The sequence below is a fragment of the Asterias amurensis genome, chromosome 2 (assembly GCF_032118995.1).
Source record: "Asterias amurensis chromosome 2, ASM3211899v1".
Classification (NCBI taxonomy): Eukaryota; Metazoa; Echinodermata; class Asteroidea; order Forcipulatida; family Asteriidae; genus Asterias; species Asterias amurensis.
In genome coordinates, this window is record NC_092649.1 from 27210198 (window position 1) to 27227157 (window position 16960).

Below are 16960 nucleotides of genomic sequence, written 5' to 3' on the forward strand. Positions count from 1 at the left end.
CTTGGTGTATCTCAACATTTTTTATGCATAAAATAACAAACCTGTGCAAATTTGAGCTCGATTGGTCGTCGGAGTTGCGAGATAGCTATGAAAGAAAAAACACCCTTGTGTGCTTTCAGATGCTTGATTTCGAGACCTCTTGAGGTCTCGAAATCAAATTCGTGGAAAGTTACTTCTTTCTCGAAAACTACGCCACTTCAGAGGGAGCCGTTTCTCACAATGTTTTATACAATCAACCTCTTCCCATTACTCGTCACCAAGTGAGGTGTTATGCTAACAATTATTTTGAGTAATTACCAATAGTATCCACTGCCTTTAAAGTATCAATAAACTATATAGTTTGCAGTAACACCATTTGCATATCTACTTGCTGGGTAGATTATGTTCTCATGAGAACTTGTCTTGTTTATTCTACTAGAGCGAAGTAGTTTTTTTTTTTTTTAATCTTTGACATGTTGATCTTTTAGAGATTTATTCCCCTTGTCGTCTGAGAAGCAGTACAATCACTGCAGATTTGACATTCACAAAACAGTTATAGAGAACAGATTACCATCATACCCTAAGCTATAATGGATTAGATTTGTTGGGATTTACGTTAAGGTCAACGTAGGCGTAGATTATGATTGCGAGCAGCAGGTCAGTCGATGACGTCAGCTCCTCTTGGTACATATCCTCAGCATTGCTCGTAGTATGCAGTAAATAGTACGTGAAGTTCTTGGCTACCTCTGTGGTTAGGTTGACCTGAGAAAATATGATTATTTGTAGGTTTCATTGAAAATACACATTCAATTAAATTTGTTAGTTAAATTTAACATTTATTTCATACTACTCTTCTCAAGATATAGATATAACTTAAAGCAAAATAATAAGCACTTCTGTTTGCTTATCTCGGCATAGGACATGAACAAAATGTATTGGCAATAATGTTTATTCATTGATATGGAGATAAAGAGATGTCTATAGAAACCACCTGGTTTGCTATTTCAAAGACAGGACAGTCATTATTTATACAGCAGGTGTAGAGATTGAATAAAAACAACTCGAATGATACATGCATGTCTTATCGGTATAGTTTATGTCTGTGAAAAAATACGGCATTTCAAAATCGTAAACTTTATTTAAAGGCAGTAGACACTATTGGTAACTACTCAAAATAATTATTAGCATAAAACCTTACTTGGTAACGAGTAATGGGGAGCTGTTGATAGTATAAAACATCGTGAGAAACGGCTTCCTCTGAAGTAACGTAGTTTTCGAGAAAGAAGTAATTTTCCACAAGTTTGATTTCGAGACCTCATCAGATTTAGAATTTGAGGTCTCGAAATCAAGCATCTGAAAGCACACAAATTCGTGTGGCATGATTGTTTTGTTCCCATTATTATCTCGCAACTTCAACGACCGATTGAGCTTAAATGTTCACAGGTTTGTTATTTTATGCATATGTTGAGATACACCAAGTGAGAAGACTGGTCTTTAACCATTATTATGTCAAGAGCGATTTGAATTACATGTACCAAGTTGGCCACCATTACACATGGACAACAGTTGCCTTGTGTTACTTTATAATTATGAGTTTGAATACACTGACAGGCGTCCGTGGCCTGATGGCCAGCTTCATATCGCTATCCGAGTGGCGTGGCACGAGGGCCTTTTACAACTCGATTGCAATTTCTTAGGTTTCCTTCATAAATAATATTATTTTATCCCATACTGCACATTACTTCAAAGTTAAATCATTTTTGGAGTGATACCTTCATTTCAAATGAAAATTTCATCTACTGACTTTCTTTATGAATTGAACTCCTACCATATGGCATGCTGATGTATCAGGAGATAGCCAGTATGTACCGAGGACGTTGCCGGATGATATCACGGCTTCACACTGCCTCGTAGCAAAGCCATCACCGACTTCACACGGGAGCGACCCGGTCTCTTTGATCAAAACGTCAGGCCATACGTACGCCCCTTTTGTACTAACAGTCACGCTGGGATGTCCGTTGTTGCATGTTACTGTAATAATACAATCATAATATATTTTGTTCTTCCAGCCTCGGTTTGGTTACATTGACGTCAATGGGAGAAATTCAAGATGGCTGCACCATGGTAAAGATCTATAGCGCCTTCATTATGCCTCAAAGCGCTTAATACGAAATAAGTAAAAAGCAAAACATAAAACAGAAAGTGCAATTATAAAACACATCAGAACAAAAATGATATGTCAAACTAAACAAAACTGTAAGTAATTAAAACAAAACAAAACTGTACGTAAAAGACACAGCTTATTCTTGGATTTAAGAAACCAAACTTTACTCTGTCCACGCTTTGAGTCACTCAGTCAAATTATGTTAAGGGCAGTGTATTTCGAAGACAAGTATCCTTGGGGTATCATCATGCACCTGTGAAAATTTGAGGTCAACTGGTCATCAAAGTTGCCAGAAAACAACCTGTTGCCTATTGAGTGTTTTCAGTTGCCTGAGTGTCTCAAAAGATTTCTCGTTATGATGCCAGGAAAGCCGGGGTGAGGTCTAGTGTAAGCTAGTGATTGAGCATGGCATGTAAATAAATATTTACCGGGTGTTTCCCCTGTTTGCAGCGAACCATTCCAGGAGTGGTCTTGGAATATAGATGCTCAAGGAAAGCGGGGGTTAGGCCTAGTTTAAGCTAGAGCGCTTGTGTCGATTGAGCATGGGGTACATAATATTTACCTGTTTTTTCGCAATTCTTCCCTGTATACTGCAACGAGCAATTACACCAGTGGTCCTGGAATAAGTAGATCGGAATACACTGGCCGCCGTTCAGACACGGCTTGCTGTGACAGCTATCGTAGCGTTCACATCGCGTCCCGTAGAAACCCTCGTCACACTGTGTGCACTCGTAGCCTGGTTCCGAGTCTTTGAACTCACAGTCGCCGTGGTACGAACACACCCCGTGAAGATGCTCGGAGCACGGCTCGAACAACTCGCAGTTAGTCCCGTGGTAGCCAGTTGGGTAATCGTGTGGGGTGCAGTCACACGTGTATCTAAGTTGGAAAATGAACACAGTTTACTATTTGAAAGGCAGAAGTTTGGTTTGCATTCACAAAACAGTGTCTTAATGCACGCAACCGTGGCGTGTCGAGAACTAGCGGTTAAGATGTGACTCAAGCTTTGGTGTTTCTGATCAGCGGAGTGTGTTTTAGGATCTCAGTCTTGACACTTGTGTCCTTATGCAGGATACATAACCAAGACGCTTCGTCCTTCGGATGGGACGTAAAGCTGTAGGTCCCGAGTGTTCTCGTAAAACTATCAACGCACATAAACGACCCCACTATACACAGTCCAACAGAAACAAATGAACACATAATTGCTGAATTGTATAAAAAAAAGTGCCCTTACTCTGTATCTCTCCCTGAAATACATCGCCCTCCATTCAGGCACGGTGTATCGGTGCAAGCATCATACTCCGTGCAGTGGGCTCCGTAGTATCCAACCGTCCTGCAGTTACATGTATAGCTCCCCATGGTAGAAACACACGTCTGGTTCTCCTGACACGGACTCGAGACACACCGGTCAACTTGCCGGCAGAGAAATCCGTTCCAACCCACGGCACAGTCGCAGCTGAACGAGGCCCCTGAAACATCGGTGCAGTTTCCACCGTTCTGGCAGAGGTCGCTCTTGAGGCACGGGTTTAGACTCTCGCAGACGGCACCGTAGTATTCGTTTGTGCACCAGCAGAGTGGGTCGCCATCTTTGTTCACGAAGCAGGTACCGTCATTGCGACAAAATGTGAAGGAACACACTGTTTGGCAAATAATGAGATACCATTATGGATGGATGGCTATACTAGACATAAACAGTCAAATTGAAATGGTTAAGCTACAAAACTTATTTTTAGTTTTATAATGGAGCTCCATGGTTCTAGTCTTAATAGCGCACGTATCTACCAAACAAGGTACTCGCGAAGCTAAGTCTACCTCCCCGGTTAAATAAAGGTAAACATTTGTAGTTTTAAACAAAAATCTGTTCATTTCTCTCAGGTGTGAGAGTTCAGGGACTTTTGTACCGGGGGTGGAACCATTAATAAAAGTTTTAAAGGTATGCAACCATTTGTCTAATTGGACGGCTATTACCTGACAGAAAACATCTATTCCCGTGGTATCCTGGCGGGCAATCGCAGCTGTAACCCCCCGTCTCCAGTGTTGAACACTGCCCTTCGTTGTAGCACGGTGAACTCACACATTGGTCCTCATACTGGCAGAAGTTACCATAGTGTAACCCGTCACACACGCAGGTTACGTTCAAGCCACCGTTGGGGTCTTGAAGGCACGTCCCTGCATTGCATGGTGACGTGAGGCAGAAGTCAAACTGCTCACAACGTACTCCGTAATAACCAGTGCTGTTGGGACTGCACTCGCAAACAGACCTGTACATTAGAAAGAAAAGACAGGCCCTGAAGACACTGAACACTCTAACTCAGTGCATCCCAACATGAAAAAAAGATAGGCCAGTGAACATTATGACTCAAATGGTCATCGAAGTTGCAAGAGTACATTGAAAGAAAAAAACACCATCGGTGCACACATTTTATATGCCAATAACAGGCTTCTAAGCCTGAATTCTTTTCATAAATTGGGTGAAAAGTTAGGCCCTTATTTTGTGTGAAAAACTACGTTGCTTTAGAGGGAAGAGTAACTACCAATAGTTGCCATTGCCCCAAAGGGAAGAGTAACTACCAATAGTTACCATTGCCCCAAAGGGAAGAGTAACTACCAATAGTTGCCATTGCCCCCAAAGGGAAGAGTAACTACCAATAGTTGCCAATGCCCCCAAAGGGAAGAGTAACTACCAATAGTTGCCATTGCCCCCAAAGGGAAGAGTAACTACCAATAGTTGCCATTGCCCCCAAAGGGAAGAGTAACTACCAATAGTGGCCATTGCCCCAAAGGGAAGAGTAACTACCAATAGTTGCCATTGCCCCAAAGGGAAGAGTAACTACCAATAGTTGCCATTGCCCCAAAAGGGAAGATTAACTACCAATAGTGCCCATTGCCCCAAAACTACCAATAGTGCCCATTGCCCCAAAGGGAAGAGTAACTACCAATAGTGCCCATTGCCCCAAAGGGAAGAGTAACTACCAATAGTGCCCATTGCCCCAAAACTACCAATAGTGACCATTGCCCCAAAGGGAAGAGTAACTACCAATAGTGCCCATTGCCCCAAAGGGAAGAGTAACTACCAATAGTGGCCATTGAAAAGCCCGTTAGGTTCTAATTTGCTTCATTTATTTTTATCTTCACCTGTTGTGGCCTGCAAAGATGCAGTCACCGCCGTTTAGACAAGGTGACTCGTGGCATACGTTGTAAACGTCACACTTCGAACCGTGATACCCTTCATCCAAGCACAGACATCTATAATGATTCAGGTCATCAATCTCACATCGGCGATTGCCCGGGCACGGATCCGACGAGCAGGCGTGATAGTGCTCGCACAACCGCCCGGTGAAGTTGACGGGGCAATCGCAGCTCAGAGTCACCCCAGTGCTGTCCGCGTGAATGGCACATGATCCGCCGTTGACGCACGGGGAGACAAACTGGCATCGGGGACCGCAATATTGGGGTGTGCAGAGGCATATTGACGTCTCGTTGTCACCTGGACCATACCCGCAAACACCATCGTGGTAACAGTAGGTTTTCTCGTCACAGCCTGTTTGAGAGAATGCACAGCAATAAAAAAAATCATTCAGTTCAGTAAATTAGACACTCATTCAAGCTTGTATGCGGCTGCAACCGTGGACCTCTTATCCCAGCTTTCTCCAGAAGACGATCAGAGCATACTGATCGAAACGTCGAGTTGAAACCAACGGTTCTTTTCACAACCATCTCAACTCATATAGACGTAGGCATTACATGGTGTTACCGCAAACCTTTCCATGTCGTATTGCCACCATGCAAAGTTTCAAATCCTATCCCTCTTTTGTTAATACTTATTTTTGCAACAGCACCCATTGGGTTTGTACACGTTTTGCTGTTTTAAATGTGCAACCATCCCGAACCGTGGACCCTTTTACATGTCCGGTATGAATGTGTATTTTTACATATACTCGCATAATATCGAAACCTTATAATATATAGCGCACGTATCTACCAAACAAGGTATACTCAAGGCGCTGAGTATATACAAACTTTCAGAAAGATAGGTTATTGCAGTGATGAATTTTGAGCCCCAATTAGTTAGCACCTCATAAGGGTTTACAAGGTGCTTTATGGGAACATCAATATTCGCTGAAGAAACCCGTGAATTTTCAATGTCTAGTATAAAACTACAACTTTGAGCAAGTTCGAGTGCGCACATTTAGTCCAACAGTGGTCGACCACAGACTAGCAACGCACATGCGCAATGACGTACTCACCCGAACGACTCGGAGCAAGTCTAGTCAACCGTCCACCTTTACTCTAAAGTGTCACTGGTTCCCCTCTGCGCTTAACACATGTTAGAATGTAACATGCTGTTGGGACCAGTGAAGAAACCATGGGCTCGAGGATGGTTCCATATGGTCGACCCCAGTAGTCAACCAATGGTCGACCAGCCTGGGTTCGAGTCAAAATGGTCAACCTTTAGTTAACCATTGTGCACACTCGAACTTGCTCTTTACTGTCATCAGTTCAGTTGGACGATAAATTAAAGATTTCAAGCAGTTCTTTGTACGAGGTTTATTTCAAATTCCCTTTAGATACGGGAGTTCGTGTTTTTTTTTTTTTATTAAGTGACTTGAACTTGCAAAATAATTGTTCCCGACGCGAAACTTAATTACGGGTGATTCCCAAGACACTTGCAGACACGAGTATGCTCTCTGTTGCAGTCACAATGCGGACAGCCCTTTTGTTCTGTGCATATTCTTCAAAGCTGTCAAAACGTGATTAGATTTTGCAAAAGAATAGTCGACCTACGTTCGAATTTCTCAACAAAATTATAAATCCCCATAATGCCATCACTGACGTTATAAAAAAATTACTTTAAATGTAGTAATACCTTCGTATATGAAACACGGAGTATTAGTCAAATTAACCTTATAAAGTACTTCGTTCAAAGACGACACAATGAAGCTAGCACTTAGAATATTCTGCCATAAATAGAGGGATTTCATTGAAATATTGTATTCTACACAAAGGCTATCTCATGCGGCTTGCGTCCTATGTCAGGCGGTGACAGACTGATTGTTACATATTGTGCAATTTATAAGACGCAAATTTAGTTCTTATTTTCAGCAGTTTGCCTTCACCTATAAGCAGTTGAAAGTCAAGTAGTCAAGCATACACCATCATCTCGGTTAATTTGAAAGATCGTGATGTAGGATTAATAATGGTTACGAGATTTGTAGTTTTTTAATGTTCACATAGAGATTAATAATAATAATAACAACCCGTTTTATATAGCACTTTTCACACGTGTCTCAAACCCCTGGTCACTGGGCCTTAAAATCATTCCTTAAACATCTCAGCTACCTGGGGAATATATACAGCCTGTGCGCAATATATGCGTTTCTCGGCTAAACCAATCACAAGAACCATCTATGATCTTTGCCCTCACAGGTACCCATTCACCCCTTGGTGGAGAGAAGCAATTATAGTTAAGTGTCTTGCTAAGGGACACATGTGTCACGACCGGGATTCGAACCCACACTCTGCTGAACAGGAGCATCAGAGCTTGAGTTCGATGCTCTTATCCGACACCCCTAATATGTGTATGACGTCACATTAAATAAAATGAAGAAGGAAAGGGTAATAAGAAAACAAATATGCGTGTTTTAAAATACAAATCAGTGGATTGGATTTGATTTGATTTCGGTTTGCAGCCGTTTTGATTGATATTTATTCCCGTGACCAAGCAGTTTTTGCACTACGACAATACTCGTCGACAAAGTACAACAACACTCCACTGAATGGAGTTTCCTATTGGAAGATGGGTAGATATAGGTTGTGCAAATTATAGTTGAGATATCTCTAAACGTTTTTAACAATATGCCCAAAAGACTTATCGAGTTAAAAGGTTTGTACATCACAGTTTGTTCGTCATGGCCTAGTATCTAACCTCAAGCGTTGCTTGACTTTTAAGGATAAAACACTTTCGTTAAATAAAAAACACAAAAAAGACTGAATGATAAATGCCTTCTCAGTGAAAGGTTTCTGGTCAAGTGCATTGCTTTTTGGCAATAAACATTTAAAAAAGCACTATCAAACAGAGTAAAAATAAAATACCAGATTTAGCTCGCAACAGTTAATTTCCACATCTCTTTACGCTAAGACCGCGGCTTCTGGCCCGCGGCACCTTCAAGTGTCGCACCAAGCGTGTTATGCGATAAAAGCAGTCTGATCTTAAGATTAATTTCCAGGGCTGTATTTTTCTGCTGAAACAACAGCTTCCCCCTTCTTCGCGCCAGACACTTGTAGAATTAATTCACACAGGTGACATTTCAACTGAGTCTGCATTGAACAACTTTTGTTTTTTGTTTTTAATCTGGAGTGTAGCCTAGCGACGCAAGAATGTACCATCTGTGTGTCCACAGATTGTTTGTGTTTTGTCCCCAAAGTTTTTGAAGAGCGGTACTTCTTCAAAACGTAAATGAAAAAGAAAAACAAATCATGTAATCCATCATTATTTTGAACATGGTGCGTTTTTTGTTTATTTAAGCAAAGTTGCCAACCATGTGTATTTGTGTCCCTGGGGTGGATTTCACAAAGGTAGTCCTAACTTAGGACTAGTCCTATAAGCAATGCTAAGAGATAGGACCAGTCCTAAGTTAGGATGAGTTACTGGTCCTACCTGAGGACCAGTCCTATCTCTTAGCATTGCTTATAGGATAAGTCCTAAGTTAGGACTACCTTTGTGAAATCGACCCCTGGATTGTTTAGTATTTTGTCCCCTGAAGTTTTTGGAGGGCGATACTTCTTAAAAACGTAAATTGACAGGAAAAAAACCCGTTATTAATCATTAATTTGAACACGGCTTGTGAATTCTGCAAGTTGTCAACCATGTCCTGTCGGTGTTGCGTGGTTGACACTCAGTCGAGTTATTAATTATGTCCATAGTGAAGTGCGTGGATTACAGGCTTTCTACAATGCCAACAATGTTTAATTCTATTAGCTCCCGTATATTTGTTTTCCACTTGTGATTTCCCCCTTTGAGGTAATAGATGGGGTTGGGGTGGGGGTTCTGCATGCAGAAAGCTCTTTTGGAATTGTCAAAGACCAGTATCCTCACTTGATGTACCCCAACAAACGTATTACATAACAAATCTGGGAAAATTTGGACTCAATAGGTCATCGAATTTGCCAGAGAGAAACGAAAGAAAAAAATCACCCTTGTTGCACATGTTATTTGTATGCTTTCAGATGCATAATTACAAGATTCAGGCCTCAAGTCTTTTAATATGTGAGTGCCGAAATTACATCTTGCTCAAACACTCTGTGCTTCAGAGGGAGCCGTTTCTCACAATGTATTATACAATCAACAGCTCTACATTGCTCGTTACAATATTCTGATGAGTAATTACTATAGTGGCCAATGCCTTTAAGCTAGTTTGAAATGTTGCCACTGATGTAGAGTCAATTTTTGGCCTTTGATATAGACTGAAGGCCTCCGAGTAATAAGACAAGACTGTTTATTATGATGGATCTATCTGGGCCCAATTTCATGGCTCTGCTTACCGTAAGCACAGAATCGGCGCTTACGGAGGCAGGGAATTCTGTGCTTACGGCAAGCGTATTTCACAGGGTAATGGAAAATTTTGGCTTCTGTGCGTGCGTTTACTTCACATTTCTATGCATTCTACGCTAACAATGCTTCTAGCGCAGAAATTCGGCACTTGCACGTAAGCGGGGAATGGTGATCGTAAGCGCAGAATTCGGCGGTAAGCAGAGCCACGAAACTGTGCCGTGCTGTTATTGGCATCGAGTTGCTTAATGTCCAGTTCTTCTTGGTCTAATTTGTCTTTATGTAATTTTGAATGCTCTTTATTTATACAGCTGATTGTTCGGATCGCTAGAAAAGGAGTACGGTAAGCCGTGCGTGCTATTGCATGTGTCTTGAGGTTCTGTATGAGAATGGCTTGCGCATAGCCTGTCGTCAGGTTTCGTTATCCTGAGATAAATGAATTATTTAATGATCTCGTCAAGTCAGAGGACATTTCTAGAGCTCCGTAATGTCAAAGTTCAGCCGGTGTCGCGTGCAATTATGTCCTCTGTGCAATACTATCCGGAGGACATTATTGCATATGCGATAATGTTCGTCGGACGGTTTTGCATATGCAATCGTGTCCGCCCGGACGCTGCTGCATAATGCAATTGTGTCCGCCCGGATACATTTTGCATATGCAGTTGTGTCCGCCCATGTGCAAAACCGTCCTTGCAGTAAATTGGTCTACGGAACACGTCCGACATATTTTTACAAGTGCATGTCATGACTGACATGGGAAATGCTCGGCTGTTGGGTGTTCGCTGCAATCATAAAATAAGTGAATACTCGAGCATGCTGCATAAAATAATACGTAGGTTCAGTGCATGCCGCTCGCTTACGCGGGCACATGTACATTCATGTACATGTCCACCGGACGGGTTTTTGCATAGCCCCGGACACGATTGCATATGCAAAAGTGTCCGGAGCGGACAGTATTGCATGGCGGAAACAATTGCATCTGACACCGGTCGTAAAACATGTAATGTTTATAGGTTAAAAACAAAACACACGAAACCAAACAAACATTTCGCTGAAAACCTGGCCGAGCAATGTTAACTAATAAAGCCTTGCTGGAAATATATACCACTAGTTGAACCAAAGACTAGATCTTAGACGAGACAACATCAAATAAAACAAGCATCTCAAAATCGAAATAAAGAAAATCTATAATGACTTTTGCTTTTCCGTGAAATATGATCCGGAACAGCCATTAAATCAAACATCCAATTACCTTTAACCCCACAAGAATCCTCTGAAAGGTATCAAAAGCTTGAAAACGGCTTAGACTGCATATATTTACCGGTACAAATCCACTTGAACCTACTACGTTACATCGACCTTTCTGCTCCGCAGCGAGACTATAGCAAGAAAACTGTGAATAGTCCGGTTTCTATACTTAAAGGCACTAGATACTATTAGACAAAATAATTTTTAGCATCAAAACTTCCTTGGTAACAAGCAATGGAGAGCCGTTGAGAGTATAAAATATTGTGAGAAACGGCTCCCTCTGAAGTAACGTAGTTTTTTGAGAAAGTAATTTTCCATGAATTTCATTTCGAGACCTCAGAGTTAGATTTTGAGGTATCGAAATCAAGCATCTGAAAGCACACAACTTGTTGTGACAAGGGTGTGTTTTTTTCTTCGCTTATTATTTTGCAACTTCGACGACCAATTGAGTATTTAAAACAAAATATAGTTTCCAACAGTACTCAATAAAAAGTTCGTATATAATAATACCAATAACACATTATGTTTGTAACTGAACTATTTTACTTTGAGTATTCACTTTAGAGGGTGTGGGTCCTTTTTGTTACACAAAACACAATGTTGTCTGGTTAAACTAAACTGACTCTGTTTGGTGATAATGATAGTAGAAAGCTTCTCTGAAAATGTTACTTGCTGAGGTGCGGTACTTTTTAAGAAATTAGTAACACAATGTCACGAAAATTATATGTCACGAAAATCTTTTTCGTAACGGGCGATGGACATTATTTGAGTATGTATTGACTAGTATACTAGTATTTAAATACCAGTACCATATAGTGCAAGCATACACAAACACTTACACTAATAGCTCAAAAGAGTGTACCTCTCATGTTTTATAAGAATATACATTGTTGTCTTCATATTTGTAAATAGATGAATGTCATTGGTTTCTTTTCCTTTGTAAAGAAACCTACAGCATTTACAATTGTTGTGGGCTCCTTGGAATTGGGAGCAGGTGGCACGAACACTTGCAAAACAACCTGTTCGCCAATCTTGTGATTAGAGAAAAACCCTCGCTTATAATTGACAACCTCTTCAGCACAAATGGTGCTGACCGTAGTAGCTTCAAAAGGGCAGATGTTCTCTCCCGTTTCACTATAGGCCTTGTGTTGGAGGAAGGAAGCTATGCGGTTACAGGGTACTCATAAAGCCAAGTCAGACTTAAGAGCCAGGAATCCGGATGAAATTGAAGTACTGTCTACGGGCAATCCGCTCGCCCAGCGACATCAGAAGCACTCACTCTCTTAACATATTATTATTTAAAGCCATTGGAAACTTTCGGTAAACAGTATTGTCCAAATGCCCATACTTCGTGTATCACAACCTAAAATAACAAACCTGTGAAAATTTAGGCTCAATCAGTCACGGAGTCAGGAGAAAATAACGGGATAACCCACCCTTGTTTCCGCACGTTTCGCCGTGTCATGACATGTGTTTAAAATAAATCCGTAATTCTCGATATAGAGAATTGATAATTGTCTTTATGTTTTCTCAAAAAGTAAAGCATTTCATGGAACAATATTTTCTTCTGTAAACCTGTAAGTTATTTGTAAATCTGTGAACTTTTTGTTGTTTCTGTTCCGAAAGTGTATAATGGCTTTAAATGAACTGGACATTATTGGTAATCACTCAAGAACAGGTTCACAATTAACTATGATTTTTTATTTTTTGCCCTTTTAGTAATATATAGCAAATTTTCTTAAAGATGTTTTCAAAGTGTTGAAATTATGCTGTTTTTCTCCATGAAATATATTTGGGAGAACAAACTCAGTATCGGGTGCACAAACTTAGCAAGAAAAAGGAGGGTAAGATTTGTTTATCCTTTGGTGCTCAAATCAAGCTGAAAAGTGGAAGGGATAAATTTGTTTATCCTTTGCTGCTCAAGGAGGGGTAGATTTATTTATCCCTTGAAACTCAAACACGCCAAAATGTGCGATATATTGTAACAAATAAGTGGAATTTATCTATTTTTAACCATTTAGCCACTGTACCGCTCAGCCGCCTATAGCGATACACTGTATGCGGTACGAGGAAACCTCACTAGCTTGTGTTTGTAGAAAAAAAAGGAACATCAAAAGAAAACTCGATAGTCATTAGTAGGTCTACGCATTTGTTAATATATCTAGTTGTTATAGATCGTTATTAATTCTCCCTTCACAGTTGACTTGTCGAAGCTAATGATGATGAAATAATTTAGCTCTTACGAAAAATAAAACGCTCATTAGTAAACAGGAAACTGTTCATCATTTATGATAATATTGTCGAAAATTAACGCCTTCGCATTTAAAGGAACACGTTGCCTTGGATCGGTCGAGTTGGTCTTTGAAAAGCGTTCTATAACCGTTTGTTATAAAATCGGTATGGTTAGAAAGATGTTGTAAAAGAAGAATACAATGATCTACACAACTATGCCTCGAAATTGCGTGGTTTTCGTGTTACCTCGTCGACAAACACGGTCGGCCATTTATGGGGGTCAAAAACTTGACTCCCATAAATGGCCGACCGTGTTAGTCCGCGACGTAAAATGAAAACCGTACAATGTTGAGTGCTACTTGTGTGGATCATTGTATTCTACTTTTAAAACATCTTTCTAACCATATGCATTTCATAACAAACGGTTTCAAACGCTTTTCATAGACCAACTCGTCCGATCCAAGGCAACATGTTCCTTTAATCAGTATGAGCATTGAGCCAGACAAAAGCCTTGAAAAACTATTGTGTTCATTTTATCCGTGCACAAAAATATTCGCCATAAAAATTACCGTAGCCGTTTAACGAGAGGCATTTATTGTTCCCATGAGAACTTGTACTATTACCGAATGGGTTAAAAATTTTGCATACACATTAAGCCATGGCTATCTTTTAAAATTTGAACTACGATTCCAGTAATTTACTGCAAGAATCTTGAGAAATTGGATTTCAGCAAACTCGGGCGGTGCAGGGACTAAAGGGTTAAAACGTTAGCATAGCAAAATTTGATTGATTTGTAAAATCTACATCATATTTTTCACGATTTGGAGGATAAAATGGTAAAACAAAAACTGATTGCTTTAAAATCCTGTTTCGAGAGCAATTCTCAGACCATAATGAATATTTTAAGATACTTGGCAAGTAACCAAATACAAACAGGTTCACAATTAAATAAACAATTTGTAGTTTTGTACTGTTTTTGGTAATATATAGCAACTTTTCTTGAAGATGTTTTCAAAATGTTAAAACTATACTGTTTTTCTCAATAAAATACCTTTGGGAGAACAAAGTCAATATCGGGTGCACAAACTTAGCCAAAAAGAGGAGGGGATATATTTGTTTATCCTTTGGTGCTCAAGTCAAGCTGAAAAGTGGAAGGGATAGATTTGCTTATCCTTTGCTGCTAAAAACCAACCGAAAAAAGGAAGGGATAGATTGTTGTATCCCTTGAAACTAAAACACGACAACGAGTGTGATATAATGCAATAAATACGTGTGATTTATCCATTTTGAAAAAAGTTAGCATAGCAAAATTAGAATGAGTCGTAAAATCTACAGCATATTTTTCACGATTTGGAGGAAAAAATGGTAAAACAAAAATTTGTTGCTTTAAAATCCTGTTTCGAGAGCAATTTACAGACCATAATGACAATTTTAAGCTGTAAATTTGAAAAATAACCAAATCTAAAAAAATACAGTTAAATATGAACCTGTTCAAGATAAGTTTCAGAGTCAGATTCTTCTAACTTTCATATAATAGGACTTTTTATGTTTATTTGAAAATGAGTGCACCACAACACTGAATTAAAGGGCACTGGACACTATTGGTAACTACTCAAAAAATGCAGTGGACACTATTGGTAATTACTCAAACATATATTGTTATATTATGCATTGATGTTGGGATACATCAAGTGAAAATTCTGGTTTCCAATTTTGTTCACTTTAAGTTAATTTAACATTCGTCTGGTGTCCTACCTTCTCATGTAGTACCTAACAAGCATGCAAGATCTTCGTACGTAATCCCCGAAATTCGAAATCTTTTACGTGGTGGTAGAAAAGACAAGTTCTCAAGAACAACATTTTAAGAAAATTGAATCTCTTAAACCTCATCATCATGCAATGCCTTCTATCGAGTTTTGGTACTTTGTAGAAGATGTGTTATGGCGGCGCCTCAAGTAATTAAGTAAGAATGCGCGCTTTATAAGTTAGTGTAATTAGTTGTGTCATTTAAATGTCCCTGTACGTTTTCTTTCAGTTGAAATATAATGCCCATCACACTTCGGCAGATGCGTTTACTCGCTGTCTTGTGCATTGTAGTATAGTGCTATTTATTACGTGATACTTTCTTTTTACTGTTACTGCAAATACCAGTTATTATTATTATTATTGTTTTTTTAATAAAAGGGTTGGGCAGTCAACTAAGGCCGCATAATTATTTCAAAATGATGAAAACGCAGAACCGAACCCCGCATGCCGTTCAACATGAGAAAACGTGAAGAGGACGTGCTGTTTCCAACTCGGCGTGTGTTGTTCGTTGCTGAGCAACATATTGTTTCAGAAAATAACTACCGCTATATTTTATGCAAGTTGACATGTACCAATAAAACACTTCATTTTCCAGCTGTCCCCCAAAAAAGTGTAAATAATACCATCCTAAAAAGGGTTTAGATACATTTTGTCGATCCATTTTTGGCCATGACTTGACCCCTACTCAATGTGAAGGGTTTTTTGTTTTGTTTTTTAAGTGAAACCACAGAGCAATGTTTTCAGGAGAGTTGCGTAAATCCGTACGCTAAAATATTGTCTCACTCAGACGACAATAATTTGGGTGAAATTGTTTTACTCATTTATCAGAAACTACAGTACCTCAGTATAAGTAATATTTTTAGGGAAGCTTTCTATCATCGTTATCTTTAAACCATGTAAATTTAATGTAAATCTGTGGATGTTTGTGTCTTGTGTCGTACAAAGAGTACCCAAACCCTTTAATCGTGACAAACCATTGTTTTTGATATCGGTATTTTTTAATTACAAGCAACTTTGGAAATCTGGCCTCGACTTCTTAAAAAATGTCTAATTAACGGGGGTAATAAGGGCGCGTTCGCGGTAATGCTTGGGAGAACAAGCGTTTGATGGTCACTGTTTTTCACACATGCCAGGAAGTCATTCAGATGGAGCAATTAACTCTGCTCTAAATCAAGAAACGGACATTTAGACAAGTTTTCAAATTTCTAAATAATTCTTATTTCGAACTGAAAATCTTTAGAGCCACCATTCCCTCTAAACGTTTATCAATATTTCGTAGTAAGATATGGTGGTCTTTTTAAATATTTTTTTTTTTAAATATATCTCCTAAAACCAGGGTAATAATAATTCCTGATGGGAATACACTACCAGAACAATCGTGGTCCATAATAAAATGAATAAACTTCAGAGAGAATTCCTCGATTTACACTATTGGTTTTACTCACAAAACTTCCAATTTAAATTAAGTCTCAAGTTTGGGGTCAGTATGACTTTAGTATACAAATAATTGCAATTTAAATTATCACTTTCAACTGGTCGAAATGACTGAGATTTCCATCTCCTTGCAGAATTAGTGACTCAGTTATTGTGGAAAAAAACCTAACCACTTCCCGAATAAATAATATGTCTACATTAGAGAGAAAATATAACAGATTGTTTTCTTACTTCCTGAAACCAAAATTTGCTGGTCTGAAATGGGGGAAAACAGATTGTTTAATTTGAAGTGTTTGTGCTTTACTGTCATGCCTTGCGATATCTCCGGATTCTAACCAACAGCCATATTTCTTGGGACACAAATGTAATTAAATTTGTTTAATAGTAATTAAATGAGCTTTTTATTTATTCTGCACGCCATACTAGCTTCTGAATATTCAATAAAATACCAACCAAATGAAAGGTTTGAAAACATATGACATTGCTCCAATGTCGTACATGCATTGGCACTGTAAATAATGGATTATACCTCGCAACAGAAAAACAAAACT

At 39.3% G+C, this 16960-nt stretch overlaps 1 protein-coding gene across 1 annotated transcript in view; it reads right to left on the bottom strand.

Moving 5' to 3' along the window:
• LOC139954486 (uncharacterized) overlaps positions 1 to 16960 on the bottom strand; it is a 31877-nt gene that overhangs the window by 11627 nt on the left and 3290 nt on the right. Inside the window, exons 2-7 of the mRNA XM_071954301.1 lie at positions 5276 to 5681; positions 4109 to 4401; positions 3375 to 3777; positions 2706 to 3019; positions 1808 to 2010; positions 595 to 741 (exon numbers count right to left, since the gene is read on the bottom strand). Of these exons, the coding sequence (XP_071810402.1) occupies positions 595 to 741; positions 1808 to 2010; positions 2706 to 3019; positions 3375 to 3777; positions 4109 to 4401; positions 5276 to 5681 (1766 nt within the window). The remainder of the gene's footprint in view (positions 1 to 594; positions 742 to 1807; positions 2011 to 2705; positions 3020 to 3374; positions 3778 to 4108; positions 4402 to 5275; positions 5682 to 16960) is intronic.